This window comes from Elgaria multicarinata, chromosome 5, assembly GCF_023053635.1.
Source record: "Elgaria multicarinata webbii isolate HBS135686 ecotype San Diego chromosome 5, rElgMul1.1.pri, whole genome shotgun sequence".
NCBI lineage: Eukaryota > Metazoa > Chordata > Lepidosauria > Squamata > Anguidae > Elgaria > Elgaria multicarinata.
The window spans coordinates 95,784,838-95,803,727 of record NC_086175.1 but is presented as its reverse complement, the minus strand read 5'-3'; the positions used below and the strand labels follow the sequence as shown (position 1 = coordinate 95,803,727).

Below are 18,890 nucleotides of genomic sequence, written 5' to 3'. Positions count from 1 at the left end.
CACGAGCTAATCCTAGAGGGAAGTGACATTGACAACAGCACGAAAGAGCTCTGCTGAAGTCCAACAAAAGGGCGGCCCATTAAATTATTTATCGGATTTTAAAGTTACACGTGTGCTAACTTTAAAATCTCCCCCCTCGATCTTACAATAGGAGGGATCGGAGACCTAGAAGGCACCGTGCCCGTCTCACCGGCGTCTCTCACCTCCAGGCTCCGCTGCAACAGCGCTGCGTTTGGCTGGGTGCGCGCAGCCCGGTATTGCGAAGCCGCCAGGAGCAGCGACTTCATACAAGCCGAGGCGTCCATGGCGCTGCGCCTCTCGGCCCCGCAGACGATGACGACGACGGCGCCCGCCTGCGCCTCTCAAAAACTCGTATTTGGCGCGCTGGACGCCATTTTGATGCTGCTGCCCACTCCGAGAAAGGGCCGCCGGCACCAGCCGGAAGCCACCTCTCCTCCACCGGGTCTCGGTGCATGCTGGGAGCGAGCAAGGAAGAAGTTCGAACGCGCTTGTTCTGTGGGAAGTAGTGACTATGGTGAGGTGGAAACCCATAGGGTAGACGGTTCGTTCTTAAATGAACTCTTGCGAGGTGTACGTGGGGAAATAGTCCATTGTGGAGTTGTAGTTAGTTTTCTGCTGAGTTCGGAGGACACGCTAAATCAACGGTTGTTTCCTATTCTGTTCCTATTACCCCCCCCCCCCCCCCCCATCCCCGGTTGATTAGCGTGTCGTCCGAACTCAGAGTTCCTGTGGTGAAAGCCGTCGCTGTGTGGTGAAAATTGCTCCGCTCGCACGAAGCGTATCCTTTTTTTCTCTCTTGAGTGTGAAATCATAGAGAGCAATAAAGAAACCTCGTCCGTTTACCCAGCGCATGCCGGGAGGGAGGAAAGGATTGCGCCGTTATTTTGGGGTGGGGTGGGGTGGGGTGGGGCAGAAGGCGGTTCAGAAACTGCTGTATAAACGCCTCCAGTTCGGTTTTTGGTGAGTGAGAGTACCTTTTCCCCGTCCCGTCCGAGCAGTTTTATTTTCCCCCTGAGGCGGATATTACCTTTGGTGAAACCGCCGAGTAAGGCTGGGTAACAGCCTACTTGTTCGGAGTTAATAAAAGTTGTCTGGCTGCACCAGGTGTGATCGATTCAGGGTGCAAATCACAGTGCATAGTACCCAAAGCCGAACAAGTTATTTTGTCACATGAGGCAGAAAATCCTACAAACACCCCTCTCCATGTACCCACCAGTAAATATATAATAATGTTATGCTCCTGCACCCCAGCCCTGTGAAGGGCGGATTTGCAAGGCTTCAGCACTTGCTCAGACTTCAGTTTCCTAGGAGGAGACTGGAGACTTATGGTGTTTCTTTTATGAAGGTTTATTTACACTGTTCAGGACTACAAGAACCAAATTCCAAGCAGACCCTGCTTCCTCTCAGAAAGCCACTCTCCTTTTGTGTCAGATTCATTTTCTCCAGCCCCCTCAGGCCTTGTAGTACAAAAAGGTTGCCCATTTAGGAATTACAGTGTTGGAGGGGGGATCCTCAATCTCTTTTAATCAGAGACCCTGAATTATAAGGGTTACCTAGAGATAATTTAGACTGACAACAAACACAACAATAATATCAAATTAAATAGCTTGCAATTTGTTGCTCTTTCATGACACTCCAGATCTGCTGCCCGAAGTGGTTGCCTCGTCCTGCTGGCTCTGCTTCTGAGTTGACGTGTAGGTTTGTGCTGTTAGAGTATGTGGGCCCATTGATTGTGATGCTCGTTAGGGAGTGAAGACTATTAAAAAGCTATGATGTCAAAGATGTGCTACCATAAAGAGCCTGTTGTGTTAACACATTTTAACAATAGTATTGCATTTAAAGTGCAACCTCATATTGCACAAGAACAAATATCTAACAGGAACAACATGAAGTAAAAAGGCCAAATGCGTTTCAACACAAAGTCTTCATCAGTGGCCAATGCAGGCTGCTGTATGCTCCCTGGAGACTTAATTGGGCTGACTTTAAAATTCCCACAGTTATGTGTTAGAAGATGTCACTCCCATTAAAATAATGCAGGGCCTCAGAGAAACTGACGTAAAAACTAGAGTGTCCATTTCCCCTTGACACGCACACACCTAGAAAAAGTAAAGGGGCGCACAACGCAGGGAGGGGGGAGTGGCCAGATCTAGCCTTGTCAGCTCCAAAGAAACCTATTGAGTTAATCCCATCAAATCCAGACCTCACATGTAGGGGAAAGGTTAAGTGCAGCTATGCAGGACAAAGGACATCAGAGCAGGTATTTCACACTGATGGCGGGGGCCAGATCCCCCCCCCCCCCCGCTCCAGCACCACCTAACTTCAGGAAACATCGCTTAACTACTAGGACAACACCATAGGTCAGTTTCAAACTGACCAACCAAACCCAGCCAAGTCGGTAGGACTGCCCCCTAGCCACATCACCAATAGGAGAAGGGCTACAGACGACGCAAAGCACATCTGGGAATCAGAATCCATCTCCCCCTTGTAGTTCCATCCTGTGGCTGCAGCTCGAGCGCAACTGAGCATGCCCAAGTGATGTAACAGATGAGGTGGACCAATTAGATGGGAGCAAATGACGTGTAACATCTGGACTATATACTGTGATTTGAATGTAGCATGGGGTGACCCTGTCTTTGCAGTGTAAGCGCCAGGTCACCTATTCTCGAGAATAATCGTTTGGAGCCCAATGCCTTGATGGAGAACTTTTTTGAGTGTTTCATTATTGGACTTTGGTGCACTTGAATCAGGCACATTTTGTGCAACAAAACCATACTTGCCCATAGGGATCCATTGCAAAGCGCTTCCCCATAGGGAAACACAGGACAGAATTGCCCATAGATTTATTACATTTATATACCGCCCCATAGCTGAAGCTCTCTGGGCGGTTTACAAAAGTTAAAAACAGTGAACATTAAATAGTATACAAAATTTAAAACCATCAAAAACATAAACAGTATAAAAACAATGGTATCCATTTAAAAACAACAGTTCTGGGGTCTGTTAAAAGACAAACAAACTTAGCGTTGCTAATTGCCTGGGAAAAGAAAAGTCTTGACCTGGCGCGAAAAAGATAACAATGTTAGCGCCAGGCGAACCTCATTGGGGAGATCATTCCATAATTGGAGGGGCACCACTGAAAAGGCCCTCTCCTTTGTTGCCATCCTCTGAGCTTCCCTCGGAGTAGGCACTCGGAGGAGGACCTTAGATGTTGAGCGCAGTGTACGGGTAGGTTCATGTCAGGAGAGGCGTACCATCATGTATTGTGGTCCCAAGCTGTGTAGGCCTTTATAGGTTAAAACCAGCACCTTGAATTGGGCTCGGAAGCATATAGGTAGCCAATGCAAGCAGGCCAGAATCGGTGTTATATGTTCAAACCTCCTTGTTCCAGTTATCAATCGGTCTGTTGCATTTTGCACAAGCTGCAGCTTCCGAACCATATTCAAAGGCTGTCCCGCGTAGAGGGCATTGCAGTAATCTAATTTGGAGGTTACCAGAGTATGGACAACTAAAGCTAGGTTATCCCTGTCCAGATAGGGGCGTAGCTGGGCCATCAACCGGAGTTAGTAGAAAGCACTCAGTGCCACCGAGGCCACCTGAGCCTCAAGTGACAGAGATGGTTCTAGGAGAACCCCCAAGCTAAGAATCTGCTCCTTCAGGGGGAGCGCAACCCCATCCAGAACCGGTTGAACACCCCCCATCCGGTCAGAAGAACCACCCACCAGCGGCATCTCAGACTTGTCTGGATTGAGCTTCAGTTTATTAGCCCTCATCCAACCCATTGTTGCAGCCAGGCACTGGTTCATCACATCCACAGCCTAACCTGATGAAGATAAAAAGGAGAGGTAGAGCTGTGTGTCATCAGTGTACTGATGACAACACACTCCAAAAATCTGGATGACAGCACCCAAGGGTTTCATGTAAATGTTGAACAGTATGGGGGACAACATTGACCCTTGTGGAACTGCATACTAGAGAGTCCATGGGGCCGAGCAATGCCCCCCAAGCACCACCTTCTGGAGCTGCCCCGCCAAGTAGAAGCGGAACCATTGCAATGCAGTGCCTCCCACTCCCAACTCAGCCAGACGTTCCAGAAGAATACCATGGTCGATGGTATCGAAAGCCGTTGAGAGATCAAGGAGAATCAACAGAGTCACACTCCCCTTGTCTTTCTCCCGACATAGGTCATCATACAGGGCGACCAAGGATGTTTCCGTGCCAAAACCAGGCCTGAAACCCGACTGAAATGGATAATAATACTAAATCTTATAGGCTGAATGGGGGTCTGCAGGAATTAGATTGGGATCTATCTACAGGTAGATTTCTGAATGATTTACAATAGATTCTGCAAAGGTTTCTAATTTCCAATTGTTTAACAGGAGTAGCATCAACAACAGGCTTCCCCCTTCCCCCAACATTAGGCTGCTAGAATCCTTAAGAACTTGTAACTCAGATATAGATATGTACTTGCATATTTATTGTTTCATGTATTTTACAGACCAATAGTGTGCATGCCTAATCATAAATAAGTTCTACTGATGCAATAAAACAGACTCCCAACCTGGTGCCCTCCAGATGTCTCACCATACATTCATGAGGTGATTTCCCATTTTAGTCCCTGCGATTCTAGAGGGACTAATAGTATCTGCAGCGGAGAGAGCAAGCGCATGCATTGGGCCAAAACAGCACTAGGGTGAACACTCCAGCATGATGGAAAGTAGAATATATTTTCAGTGTATTTATAATGGTATCTCCCACTACCTGAAGATAATCTTCCAGCTCCTGCCTTGTGTTTTCAATGAAAACACATGTTCTAAAGCCAGTGGACTGAATGTGAGAAGCACATAGGGAAACAAGCTACAAAATGCTGCACTCTGAAAATGATAAATGAGCTATGCAGTGACGCCATGGAAGGTGCAACTTCTTGATTTTCCCTAATAATGAAGGTGGATTATGTCTTTTCCTAGAACTCTTGAAATGTTAGAACACAACTCCACTTCTGGTTGAATGTGGATGAACTATTTTGCTAGTAACTCTGTAGCCCTTCCTGCTCATCTTTACCACTGATCGTATCCTTCAATCAGTTTTCATGTGTTGAATTCATGAAAATGTTGTACCTAGCTTTGTTTTGGTTTTTTTCTTTTTTCCTATTAGCATAGAATTTTACATATGTTATTGTGTTAATTGGCAGTGCTAAAACCCACTTAAGTAGCTCCATAGTGGCTTGCTTCTCTGTGTTCTCTTCTGGATGCTTGCCATCTCCTTAGAACCTTAAAGAGGACATCCCCGAGTGCTCTCTTGTTCCATCTTTCATCTGTCTGGCTTCCTGCGTTCAGGACTTTAAAAATGTTAGTCCTTTTCATTGTCACAAATGGACTGCTCCTAACTCATTTCCCTTCCTTGCCCAGTTAGTACACTTTCAATGCCTTCTTGTTATTCACGTCCCTAGATTTTCAGTTGTAATTCTTAGATACACCTTCCTGTGTTCTGGACATGTGGATGTTGGGTAACCTCCTGATGACTACAGGGAGTTTTTGTTATTGTTTTTGTAATTCATAGAATCATAGAATAGCAGAGTTGGAAGGGCCCTACAAGACCATCGAGTCCAACCCCCTGCTCAATGCAGGAATCCACCCTAAAGCATCCCTTACAATCCCTGTTGTTATTGTTTTCATTTGAGAAATATTCTGGTTGTCTATAGAGATGAGAAGGCACAGAAAAATTCAGGGGGGAAATGGGGTTTTTCCCAAAAGCATTCTTTGTTTTTTTCTGAAAAATTGAAAAAGAAAGAAAATGGATTATGTAATATTTGGTTTTAGCATGATGAATAAAATGTTTAAGACGAAGTGTTCATATATTTACTTCACCAAATGATTTCTAAAAACTATGTTCAGTATCAGATTATTAAAATTTCTGTGCACCAATGACAAACAAGTCCTAAATTGCAAACTGAGACTACAACTCTCAAATGCAAGATCAGGCACTGCCATTGAAGCAGAGACTGAAATTGATAGTGATGGCTATAGCTCAGAAAATGAGTCTGATTGAATTTCATGCATATTTATTGAATCTTGGTCCCCCCCTTTTTCTCAGTTCTTTTTAAGGGAATGAGTGCTTTATGTCTGCTTGACACTGGAGGACTAGCAGAGATATAAATCATTTTCTTTGTTACTAATGTTGATGGTTTCTTCTGTTTGTTTTTTAAAATGGATTTTTGCCTGCTCCTCATAAACTGGCAAAACCAAAGAGGTTTCAGGTGTTCCTTACAGTTCAGGAGCCTGTACCTTCATTCGTTACCAAAAAAAGTAACAATTTTAAAAAGTAAATTCAATTTGTAATAATTGTTTGAATAATGTACCAAATGTGATAATTTTATGCCAAACCAACTTGTAAATAAACAAATTTTATGCTCCTAAAGTAACACAGTGACTTTCAATCTGTAAAAAGTGCTAATATTGCATTTTTTTTTTCAATTTCCCCCAAATTTTCCATTTCCCTTTGGGAAAAAACAGGTTTGAAATTTCCAGAAATTTTACATCTCTAGTTGTCTAGCTGAATCTGTTACTCGCTGTTACAGTGATCGTGTGACTTGGTGTATGTATAGTATAGACTTTAAATCTCTTCCATCAGTTTAGGTCATATGACTATAATAAGCCTACTCTGGAATAATCTGTTTCCCATTTTTCCAACATTAAGTTTATTCTATCCTGTTTCTGCATGAGTTTGCAAAAAAAAATTCTAAAAGTAATGTGTGCATTTCTCCTAATATATTCATTTTTGTACTCACCTTTCCTAATGTATACATTTTTTTGCAAATGATTTCTTCTAATATGTGTTTTTGAGTACATTCTCTCCTAACATACAATTTTGTGTGCACTTTTCCATATTATATGAATTTTTTTATTTGCAAATGACATAATAAAATTCAGCAGTACAACAGTTTTCTGGTTTAGGAGGTGCAAATTTCATAAGTTCACATTAAAATGTAAAATAGGTGAATTTTTCACTATACCTATTCTGGAGGATAGCGGTAGAGGCAGACAGAATTGGTTTCAGCTACTATTTCCTGTGTACTACAGATGTCTTATTAAAGGGATGTAATCTTGCTAATATAATCAACCAACATGAAAGTGTTAAATCCTGTGTAAACTACTTGCTAACATATTTTCCATCAGCTTCTAACATGCTGTAGTATATATAAAGTTTGGGTAAGTTGAAAACAAAGCTCCTATAGTAGAACATTCCTGATATCACAGTGTATGTTTGCCCATCACTGGTGACCAGTTATGTGACATGGAGGTAATCATAAGAGCATTATGATATCACAAAACAGGATAAGTTTTACTATGTATTACAGAGGGAAAAGCAGAGAACTTGACTTGAGACTGAATTTGGGGCAGCAAAGGAAAGCAACAAAAATGGCGAGGAGTCCAGAACCTAAGTCCTGTGAGGAAAAGTTGAAGGTATTTAGTATGCTTGGCCTGGAGAAGAGATAGTTAAGAGCTGATATGATTGCCATCTTCAGATATTTGAAAGAATGTCATATAGTCAATGGGACAAATTTGTTTGTTGCTCTAGAGGTTAGACTCGATGTATTCTAGTTAAAAGAAAATTATTTGGACTATACATTGGCCTTGTTTGCACATAACAACAGACCATTGATTTAAAAAATGATAGGGATGTGCTGACAGCAGTATGCCCATCTTCCACTTTACAGCATAACCCACAATTAGCTCCTTCATAGGTTGTGCAGTATGATGTGTGAATTTGGTTTTTAGGGGCCAAACCCAGTGATTAACACATGATTTGTTGTTGGGTTAAACACTGCGTTGTTTTGCCCCTAAACAATCCAGCAGCCCAGGTTTGCATGTCACACTGTACAAAGTCTGAAGGAGGCAATTGTGGGTTTTGAACTTAAGCAGAAGAGGTGGGCGCACCTGTTATGTGTGAACAGATCCATTAGGAAGAACTTCCTAGTGGTACAATATGTTCAACAGTAAAGAGACTGCCTCAAAAGGTTTTGGACTTCCCTTCATTAGAGGTTTTTAAACAGAAGCTGGATGTCTGCCTATCAGGAATGTTTAATAGCAGTTTTCATGCATTATCATGGTGTTGAACTAGATGACCATTGATGTACTTTACAGTTCTATGATTCTATGTATAGTTCCACCACAAAACCACACAGCCTGGCATCTGGTTTTCTTGGGATACAATCCAACCACATGTTAGTCTTTATGAAGTTTCATTTTAGAAACTGGAAGAACTTGATCCTTAGGATTTTAAAATAGTATAGCTTTGCTGCATAAAATTATTTGCAAACGTTGCCACCCCAGTTCCTTTTCTACTAGTATTTTGCTGCGAGTGCAGTCTAGTGTTATTTTTCTAAATTAAAAATGAGACCAAGAAACTCAAATAGATGAAAATCAGCATAAGCAGGAATTTTGAATGGATAAATCCAGTTGTATTTATTTTATTTATTTTAGAGATTTATATTCCACCTTGTAACAAGCCACCCAGATATTCAGGGTGGTTTACAACAAATTTTAAAATTACAATTAAAAAAAAAATCAGAAACAGAGCACCTAAAAGCAGTCAGCAAACATAAAACACAAAGCAGCATAAAAAATAATCAGAGTCAAAGCACATCAGATTAAAAAGCATTGAAAAATAAAAGTATTTGCTTGGTATTGATGAGACATCAAAGTAGGTGCCAGACGAACCAGCCTGGGTTATGTGGGTCCATGCACTTGCACAACAGAACTTTCTTCCTGACCCACAACTATACTGTGTCACATCACAAGCTTCTTGTTAAATTGGGGGTAAGTCATGCAGTACAAGTGGATCACAGTGCACAATATTGTGTAGGAGCAGATGATGGATTTGGTTATCTGTGAGGCTCAGATAGTGAGGTGTTTTTTTACTGTAGTTCCGTCATGTATGTAAGCATGCACCTAGCGGTTTATTTCTGTTCTGAGTTTTAAAAGTCTTGAAAAACTGCATCTAACATTTCCACAGACCCCAAATCAGAATAATTTGTACAATATTTACAACTTAGTCTGTGTATAAAATTATTATTTTGTTATTTTTCTGGAACAACTTCCCCTTTTATCATTACAGTGTCACTACTGATTTAGTATTGGTAGCATGATAACTATTCTAAGGAAGGAGAGGCAGAATTTTTAGGTTCCCTTGGTCTTTCCTTATGTCCAGTCAAGTCAATGAGCTAGTGAAACTGACTAGCTTAGATTGCAAGCTGGTCCTTGTCTAGTTATGTTTGCTCTCAAAGGAAACTTTGTCCTCAACAGTTGGTCTTAATGCACCTTCCCCCCCCCCCGCCCCCCTCCATAGTAAAGTTGGAGGGCAAGGAATGAAAAAACAAAACTTTGAAAACAGTTCCTAGCATGCATCATTAATTTAGGGCAGGAAAGCATATTATAAAACAGCCACTTGCAACAATCACACTAAAATGCGTGGCGCTGATTGTGTTCTTTGGCATTAGTTTGGGGATTTCTAGAGTACAGCTTGAAGTCCTGTGGAAATCAGAAAAACCTCTAACTTCCCATAAAGATGTATGAACCAAGTACAATGTCAACTTTAAAGTACTGTCTACTTTGTGAAAATGAAATCTTGCACAATTTTTCTCATTTTATCGGGATCAAATGATATTATTTAGACAATGTTATAATTTAATAGTACATATAAAGCATTCAGTCCTGGCAGGTATTAAGCTGCTATCCAAGTGGATTGTTTATGCAAAGCTTTACGAAGTAACGTTTACATATTCTACAACATAGTGTCAGCTTGTAACTTGTGGAACTTTAGTCTGCATTCTTGGTTATGTTAACACCAAACCCAAATTATTTCAATGGGACTTAAGTATGTTTAACATTTCAGCTTTACTGTGTTTACCTTATGGGTTCCAATAGTAGTTGTGCAAAAGTTGCCTAAATAAACAAGTCAGTATATTTTTAAAATCCAGAAGACATTTACTCAGTTGCAAAACTGAAATGGCTAAAAATGTGTCACTATTGATGAAGCATGTTCATGTAACAAATGCTAATAAATTAATTCTGTTAAAATAGTAATATAACGTTATTTTGGTATCTTAAAAACTAACACATTTTTGTGGCATAAGCTTTTCTACAACAGAGCTCATTAGACAGATATAGATATAAATATATACACCCTGAGTACAAAAATAAGATTTTTTGTGTTGTTTTTACAAAGTAAGGCAAAAGAATCAAGGAAGCCAGAGGTAGCATTAAGTGTGTCACAGTACTATCCAGAGCACAAATTAATAAAGAATCCAATCAAATGAATAGAAAATCCAATCAGCGTGTGTGTAACCCTCTGAAAATACTAGTACCCATATTAAAATGGAGCAAAATGAGACAAAGAAAGTCATGAGAAACGGTCTCTGAGCCAGATCACTCAGGCAAGACGTCAACATAATCAGTGTCTTCAGTTTCTGTGGGAGAAAAGATAAATCTGATTATTTTTCTTGTTCTTGAGTGGAGCAAGGGCGCTTCCAGACTACTAGTCCTAGGGGGCTATGTGCTACCTCCAGTATCAAAGGCAGTATGCTTATGTACACCAGTTTCTGGGGAACCTGGGCAGAAGGGTGCTATTGCACTTGTGATCTGCTTGTGGGTACCCAGTCAACACTGGTTGGCCATTATGTGAACATAATGCTGGACTAGATGGACCCTTGGTTTGATCCAGCACGGCTCTTCTTATGAAGCTTTATTGCACCATCACTTAACCCCTAGGCACTGTCTGAGAGGCCACAGGATACTTTGGATTCCCAGCTCCAAGGCCAGAAACTGTGCTCCGACTCAGAGATCTGTCCCCCATCCCCCTCACAGCCAGCATGGAAAGAACTGTGCCAGCCACCTCTCCAAGGTCAGGAAGCTGACCTCGAATCAGGGGAAAAGGTGTTTTGGTGGGTGGAGAGGGGAGGAGACTGGAGAGGCCAGGCTATGAGCTATCCTGAAGACTCTCCAGCCTCTTTCCATCCCCCTCCAAAGTGCTGTTGCTAAATGGGATGAAAAGTTCATCGTCCATCTAGCAAAAAATGAAGTGCAGCAGGACAGGGAGGCAAAGATGGCCTCCGCCGCTCCTCTTGCCCTGCATAGGATGATCATAAGCCTCCAAGTTCAGAGGCTTACTATCATCAAGGGCACAACGCATCGGTTTATGTCCTGAACTATCTTTTCACTCCTACATATTAGAGCTGCTCCTCAAGTTATGTTTTTATAATACACACATTTATTGTACGTCTGTCAGAGGTAAAACTCCTTCAGAGGAAGGACTACAATCCTATACGTACTTACCGGAGAGTAAGTCCTATTGATCTTAATGGGGTGTAATTCAGAGTGGACATTCATAGGTTGAGTTCGGACAACACACTAATCGACAGTTGTTTCCCATTCTGTTCCTATTACCCACACCCACCCCACTGATTAACGTGTCGTCCGAACTCAGCCATAGTATTGTATTATAAAAGTATCGTTTTTATTATGGATCTTCCTGTTCATAAAAATGACCCTGATTGTTCTGAATTATTATTCAGATAATTTGCCAATATTTCTGTAAATATGTTATAATTATTCATTTAAGAGCTATATTGTTCTATAAGTTGATACAAATTCTTACCTTCTTGGGGAATTGAGTATTTTTTTAAAAAACAACAACAACTTATTTATAGTTGCTGCTGCTGGCTTAGCTAAGCTTTCTTGAAAGGCTTTGCGATAGCTAGGGTCAGATCCCGGGTCCAGGCATTTTATGCTGCTTCAGTGTTCTTATAACTTTCCTTTATTTCTTCTGCACTAATTAATCTAATTCTTCATGTTCTGAAGCAGTCATTTTTGAAATTTTCATTGAAGAGAAAAACATTTGTATTTCAGATTGATTGGGGATAGATGTTTTACATAGATGTTTCTAGATGATTACTCTTTTCAAAGTATTGCTGTTTTGTATAGTTCATTTGCCTGTAAGTCTTAAATTATCTAAAAGATCAGGCTGATTTTAACTAGGGTGACCATATGAAAAGGAAGACAGGGCCCCTGTATCTTTAACAGTTGCATAGAAAAGGGAATTTCAGCAGGTGTCATTTGTATATATGGAGAACCTGGGGAAATCTCCTCTTCATCACAAAAGTTAAAGCTGCAGGAGCTATACTAGAGTGACCAGATTTAAAAGAGGGCAGGGCACCTGCAGCTTTAATGTTGTGATGAAGAGGAAATTTCACCAGGTTCTCTATATATACAAATTACACATGCTGAAATTCCCTTTTCAATTCAACTGTTAAGATACAGGAGCCCTGTCCTCCATTTCATATGGTCAAGCTATTTTAACATACCATTAATTTGTTACCTATTTTTTTAGACAGAGTTCTAGGTCCTAGCCCTATTTAAATATAGAATAAAGCTATAGTAACAAACGGACCTCTTGGGTTTTCTGTACTAGTATCCCATGCAACTCAAGTAAAATTATTTTCTTTAAAGAACCTATTTAACTTTTTGTTGAGACTCCTGCACTACCTTTAGTTTTAACTGTAAAAAGTTATTTTAGGGCACAATTCTATCTATGTATGTAGACAGAAAAATACCCTACAGCTCCCAACATTCCCAGCCAGCAAGCTGGGAATTATATGACTTTTCTTCTGGCTCAACATGCATAGGATTGCACCATAGTGCTGTGACCCTATTAAAGCTGATTAATTGGATAAGTTTTGATCAATTAATTTATTGATCAAATCTGCATAAATATGCATATGAACTTTGAAGAAAAACATAGTTCTTGTTTGTAGATTATTCACATACATTTCATAGCAGACATGCCCTAAGATGGAGTGTGACACACCTGGTTTTTGTATGTATTTGTATCAAAAATAACAATAAAATCAATCTGCTGCTTGATTAAAGTATTTATTATTATTATTATTATTATTATTATTATTATTATTATTATTATTATTATTTGCATTTATATACTGCCCCATAGCCGAAGCTTTCTGGATGGTTTACAAAAGTTAAAAACAGTAAACATTAAAAACAAATATACAACGTTTAAAAACATAAAAACCACAGTATCCTTAATTGCCCGAAAAGTTTTTAATTGTGTAATAGTTGAAGCTCGTAAATATTTCTATGACTTTTCTATATTAGACATTACGTTGTTTAAAGTATCTTCAAACTCTCTGGAAATTCCAGTGTATTTTCTAAAGTTTAATCTTTTGTATGATTTTAAAATGTATTTATTACATTTTAATTCCACTCTTCCTCTGACAAATGCTATGGCATCTCCACCCCCACCACCCTGATTTTATCTTTGCAACAGACCTCTGAGGTAAGTTAGGCTAAAAGATAATTACTGGCCCATGTGATGTGAAAATCATGATTGTGTGGGATTTGAATCCAGGTTTCCCTAATGCTAATCAAGTACTCTTCTTCACTACTACATTATGCTAGTCTTACTTCAGCATTTTCTTTTAAGAAAGGCAATTTTATTTACAAGCAAGACTCTACTGAAAATTCTAGACATCTCCCATATAATTGATTATGTTATTGTTTTTACTGGTTTAGAAAAAAAACCCCAAATCCCTATGATCTTTCCTGTATGAAAGAATCATTTTGTAGTATTCATTATATGTCATGTGTATTGTGTGTAAACTGCTTACCAGGAATTAGATATGTTTCATCTTTAGATGCATAGACATTCTGAAAACCTTCATGATATGTAGATATATTTACAGGATAACGCAGGTTGATTACTAGCCCTTGATTTGGTTTTTCATAGGTTGTAATTATATCCTTTAAAGTTTTGAAGTCCTGTTTTGGAGTGCCTTCAGAAGTCTGCAAAATAAGTAGATTGCTGCTAAATTGACATTAAATTATAAAATGTATAAATAATTCTTTCCCACCCCCAAAATAAGAGTACTTACTCAAGATAACAGATACAACTAGCATAGCACTGTGAAAATGCAGCTGTCACATAATAGCATTTTTTTAAAAAAAATAAACCTAAAAACTGTGACCCTTTGCTGTGTTCCAGCCTAGTCAGAATCCAGGCTTATTAGGAGTGGGGTGCCACCAAACTTTAGAATAAATAGATACCCAGAAATAAAGTAATCCAAAGTCATTTTAGTTTTTAAAATAGTTAAATAAACAAAAAGGCTTATGCAACGCAGGTCACAGATTTTTGGATTCAATATATTTTTCTGTGCATTTTAGGTGATAGCATAAGGAATAAATAAGTAGGAGCATACTTATTAAATTACTTTACTTTACAGGTTCAGACATTTTCTTACCTGGATCATAAAATGTCCATTATGTTTCCTGAAGATTCGGTAGGTGTAGATTCGCTGTTCATAGCTGTTGTTTTTTTAAAGAATGGGAACCGTATTAATAAATGGTATGTTTATTATTTTTGTGATTGCTGGGATATTCATATAGATTGAAGAATTGTACAGATTTAGGTCTGTGGGATAGGACATGAAAACTCAGCCACTTCATACAGCAAGAAATGGCTGTGTAGGCTACCAGGTAAGTGGTTGTCAGAGTTTGTTAGAGATGTTCTGTAATTGCTACTGGTAAATTCCCCATCACCTTTAGTAAGCAACTATTATTATTATTATTATTATTATTATTATTATTATTATTATTATTATTAATTTATATAGCACCATCAGTGTTTTTAACCACTACTATATATAGGTTTGTAGTTTGCTAGAAAAGTGCACATGAACTCTCTTTTGTTGGTAGCTGGGATTGTTAGCAATATTATTGCCAAGTGATGAATCAGATAAGGAGTTCTGAACAGATATGTGAAGACAAATCTCTAATGCAAGACAGTACTATCTTTGCCTAGTTGTGTCCTTCCATCCATTTGGATACATCTTTACTGACAGACAAACAACTTAAAAAAAATTAAATTGACAAATTAGAACAGCCACTTTTGAGAAAAACATAATTCAGTACTGCAGAAATAAATTTCCACTAGTATTTACAGATATAAACTCCTTTAAGCTGATCGAGATTAATGTTCCTCTGAGATCCATATTGGCTACAATATAAATCCATACATAGGAACTGGCTTAAATGTGTGCTCACCCTTCTGGATGTAGTTTGGCATATCTAAAAGGGTGCTCCTCTGATGCCTCACATAATTGGAGAACAACTGGTGGAGATTGGTGTGCTATCATACGGGTGAAGTATGAATCCAGCAGTAACCCAACTGAAGAACATGAAGATTTTCATCAAACTTTTTGCGTACAGAGGGTTTAACTTCCATTGACTATGAATCAGTATGGAGGTTATTGATTTACCAATGCTTGGAGATCTAGCTTCTGTAAGTTGCACAATTTTTAATATATTCCTATTAAAAATGTACTAATATCACATATATAGTACTATATATTTATATATGTAATATTTATGTAACCTTTTGGTCTGGGCAAGACTCAAAATGTATCTAATAAAAGCAGAATCAGTTTTATGCAGACACATTCACACCTGAGACTATATATACATGCCTAGAATAACTTTTTCAATTCTCCCCTCCATTTTTTTCCATGCCTTCCTTAAAATCCCAAACATTAAAAAGATTAGAAAGCTAGTCATACTTACTTGCAATTCATATCAATATTGGCTTATGTTAAGACATCTTTAGCTGAGACACAACTATGTTTCTCTGGATTGGAGCTATTCTTTCCAAAAGAGAGAAGCAAGATCACGACATGCCTCCCTCTGATTCTTCTGAAGATGAAGAGGAATGGCAGTTTGCAGATCTGGGTGAGGGGACTAGCACTGAAACAACTCCAGAGTCCTCACTGCCTGATAGTGATCAATGCCCTGCTGCAGCCCCTTTGTTGGTTTCAGAGGACCAAGTTCTGCTGACCCCAGCAGAGTGAAGGAGACTTCGGCCGTAGCTAGACCTAAGGTTTATCCCAGGATCATCCCGAGTTTGTCCCTGCCTGAGCACTGGATGCCCTGTGTGGCACTTAGATGAACAGGTTTGACCCCAGGACAATCCTGGGATAAACCTTAGGTCTAGCTACGGCCTTCATGGAAAAGAGCAATGAAGGCGAGTGCTGGTTCGTTTAAGACAGAAAGGCTTCCAGAAGACGGGACTAATTACCAGCAGCTGCTCCAGGACTCTGAACTTAAAAGCAGCCAGAATTTACAGAACAATTGCAGAAGGTACAACGTTATCTCTGTGCCAGAGCTCCGCAGCCCAATCCTTGACCCTGAGCCTTGTCCTTACCTTTACACCTTGTATTCCTTAGATTTTGGGACCCTGAATTGGAAAAGGACTCTTCTCTGCCTCAGTGAATTTACTTTTGTGGAACTGGTAAACTTCCAAGCCATGCATACAGCCTTATCTCCCTCCATCCCTGGCCTTGATGGGTTTATTACCTGATTTATCGGCAAGGGATTTATGGCAGTCCTCATAATTTCGCTTTGGTCAGCTGGCAAAACCTGACAGATAACCAGTTTACATAAAAAGAGAAATACTTACAAAACACAGAGGCACAAAACTCCTGGTATGCTCTCGCTCTCTCGTATTAAAAAACTTCCATTTTTTCCTTTTTTGCTTAGTAATTCTTCACAGTGTTCTTTAGTTAGATTTCCATGGAAACACTGCATTTCCATTTACCTATAAAAATTGTTTCCAGATTAATTGTTAAGATTCAGGTGAAAATTCTTAAGTTTCAAGTTGATCCGTTCTCTAATGAATTGAAACTGAACTGTTGAGCAAAGGATGTTGAAATTAACACAGCTTTTTTCAACGGTTATGTCAGTTTTACACAGTGTGATTGTTTTTTCCCCTATGCAAAACCTAGGAAGGCAGCACAGGAAATTGAGAAATGGATTAGTCGTCACCTAACCACTTAAAACAAAAAACTTTTTTCTTTTTTTTTTTTTTTTTGGCTAGATGCTTTTTCTTTTTTAGTTTTTAGAGGTGGGGGAATGACGCTTAACCTAATTAAGTTACTTGGATGGCTTTAAAGGTGGATTAGAGAAATTTGTGGAGGATAAGATTATTGATGGCTACTAGTCATGATAGCTATATGCTACCTTCGGTATCAGAGGCTGTGCCAATCCAGTGCAGCTCTCCTTCTGTTCTTATGAGCTGTCTAATCCAGGACTGGATCCAAACAAGAGGAACTGACCTTCAGCACCTTGTAGTTTGTGATATTCCAAATCCAGGAGACCCACTAACAGAAAACGGCTTTTGTACATGGATTGCCTCTGAGGCACTGAAGCACAAAAATCAAAATTCTGTTCAGCCGGAGTTTCATTCAGTGATCTAGGGCAAGTAATATTCTGACAGCTCCAGTTCCCCTGTGGTAAAATAATGACTCCTCTAAAACTGTCCAGTACGTGTATGACTCAACTTGGATTTAAGAATAGTATTACATGTCTAAACTGGATAATCACAAGGTTTCATTGCAATAACGTGGATTTATGATGTCAGGAGCGCCACCCATTCTTGCACTTGTTATTAATAGCTAATCTAAAGTATTTTTTTCATGTTTATACCTTCTCCTGAGCCCTTTTGCTGGCATGAATGAGAGAGATGTAAAGCTGAGTGGGAAGAAATAATAATAGACTGTGTCTGTGAACTTGTGATATTTTGCCTAGGAACCCACCACCATAAGCCACTTCCCCTTGAGTACTGCATAGGAGACTTTCCTGTCGAGACCCAACATCACTGGCCATTACACAGATCTCTATCCTCATCTCAAATCTATTTATATGTTTACAAACCACCCCAATTCATACTAAAACAAGGGGGTCAGCAGGCCTGACAGCAAAGATCAGATTTCCACATAGTGGCCTATTTAATAGGTATCTTGTGAACAAGGTCACCTTGATTGACTATAATAGGAATGAAGGAAGGAAGGCACAGTGGGCGGTGTACTCACTGCAAGTAGAGACATACATGTTCCTACCTGTCAGATGTTTGGCACCATCAGCTTTGACAGCACTGATCACCTTTGGGGGGCAAGAAGGTGTCTCGCATAAGTCTGCCCCCACTTTAAAGCAGGTGACCCATACCATCAAAGCTGACTGCTGGGACCTGTTCCAACACTCATTGAACCAGAAGCACATTTTTAAACTTGTGGTACCCAAATGTGTGGGTTACAGATCTGCATTGAGCAAGGGATTGGACTAGAAGATGACCTCCACAGTCCCTTCCAACTATATAATTGCAATCTTTCTGGTTTAAGGCTAGTTAAACAATCCTGGGTTGTTTGGATGTAATAAATCATTATCCTTGGCTTGGATGTCATGCTAACCTATTCCTGCCTAATTTGTTTTACCCTCTCATGCAAAAGGAGGAGTGAAGATGGAGTATGTGTGTATGAGCATGCTGCTCATTGATATTGTAGTTTAATCAGCCAGGATTCCTGGTTTGTCATTATGTGCAAATGTGGCCAGTGTAAGGAAATGTGGATACATTTTGAAAGTGTATGCTTCTTTGTTGTTATCCCTTACTATTAGAAAGAGTGGTGGCAGGAGTTGGGTAGAATGTAAGTTGTGTTTAAATGACCTTCAATTTTGAAATATGAAATCCAAATGCAGATCATCAGCTTTATGTGTGGCTGATTCTGCAGAAATGAGTGACACAGCCTGAATTTAGAAAAGCTTAAATCAAAAAATTTCAAAAGCAACATGGCCAGAGAAAGCCAAGGCTTTCTGAAAGCTCCATCACACCGGGGGCAGGGGGATGACACACGCTCCCTACCATCACTTCTCCACCCATATTTTCATTCCTCAGTTACTTCCTCTTTCAAAAGAGGAAGTGCACGAGGCCCATTGAGTCCACTGCTCTCTAATGGCGCTGCTTCTGCACATAGCAGG

The 18,890-nt window shown here is 39.8% G+C and overlaps 2 protein-coding genes across 2 annotated transcripts in view; both read right to left on the bottom strand.

The window, feature by feature from the left end:
* The window catches only part of CIP2A (cellular inhibitor of PP2A), a 35,252-nt gene extending 34,936 nt beyond the window's left edge, over window positions 1-316 (bottom strand). Inside the window, exon 1 of the mRNA XM_063126848.1 lies at window positions 204-316. Within this exon, the coding sequence (XP_062982918.1) occupies window positions 204-305 (102 nt within the window). The 5' untranslated portion in view covers window positions 306-316. The remainder of the gene's footprint in view (window positions 1-203) is intronic.
* Window positions 317-10,445: 10,129 nt separating this feature from the next.
* On the bottom strand, window positions 10,446-16,682 carry SH2D1B (SH2 domain containing 1B). The gene is made up of 4 exons (XM_063127624.1): window positions 16,540-16,682; window positions 14,330-14,393; window positions 13,700-13,874; window positions 10,446-10,486 (listed from the first exon to the last, which is right to left on the bottom strand). The coding sequence occupies exons 1-4, from the start codon at window positions 16,671-16,673 to the stop codon at window positions 10,446-10,448; spliced, it is 414 nt and encodes a 137-aa protein (XP_062983694.1). The 5' UTR covers window positions 16,674-16,682.
* Between the last annotated feature and the right edge of the window lie 2,208 nt (window positions 16,683-18,890).

Excerpts from the sequence above, each read along its gene's own strand:
- SH2D1B (XM_063127624.1), bottom strand. The coding sequence starts at position 16,673 with ATGGAAATGCAGTGTTTCCATGGAAATCTAACTAAAGAACACTGTGAA. Across the intron at positions 14,394-16,539 it reads GTTTTGTGCCTCTGTGTTTT|CTATGAACAGCGAATCTACA; the intron begins GTAAGTATTTCT and ends AAAAAACAACAG. Across the intron at positions 10,487-13,699 it reads TGAAACATATCTAATTCCTG|AAACTGAAGACACTGATTAT; the intron begins GTAAGCAGTTTA and ends TTTCTCCCACAG.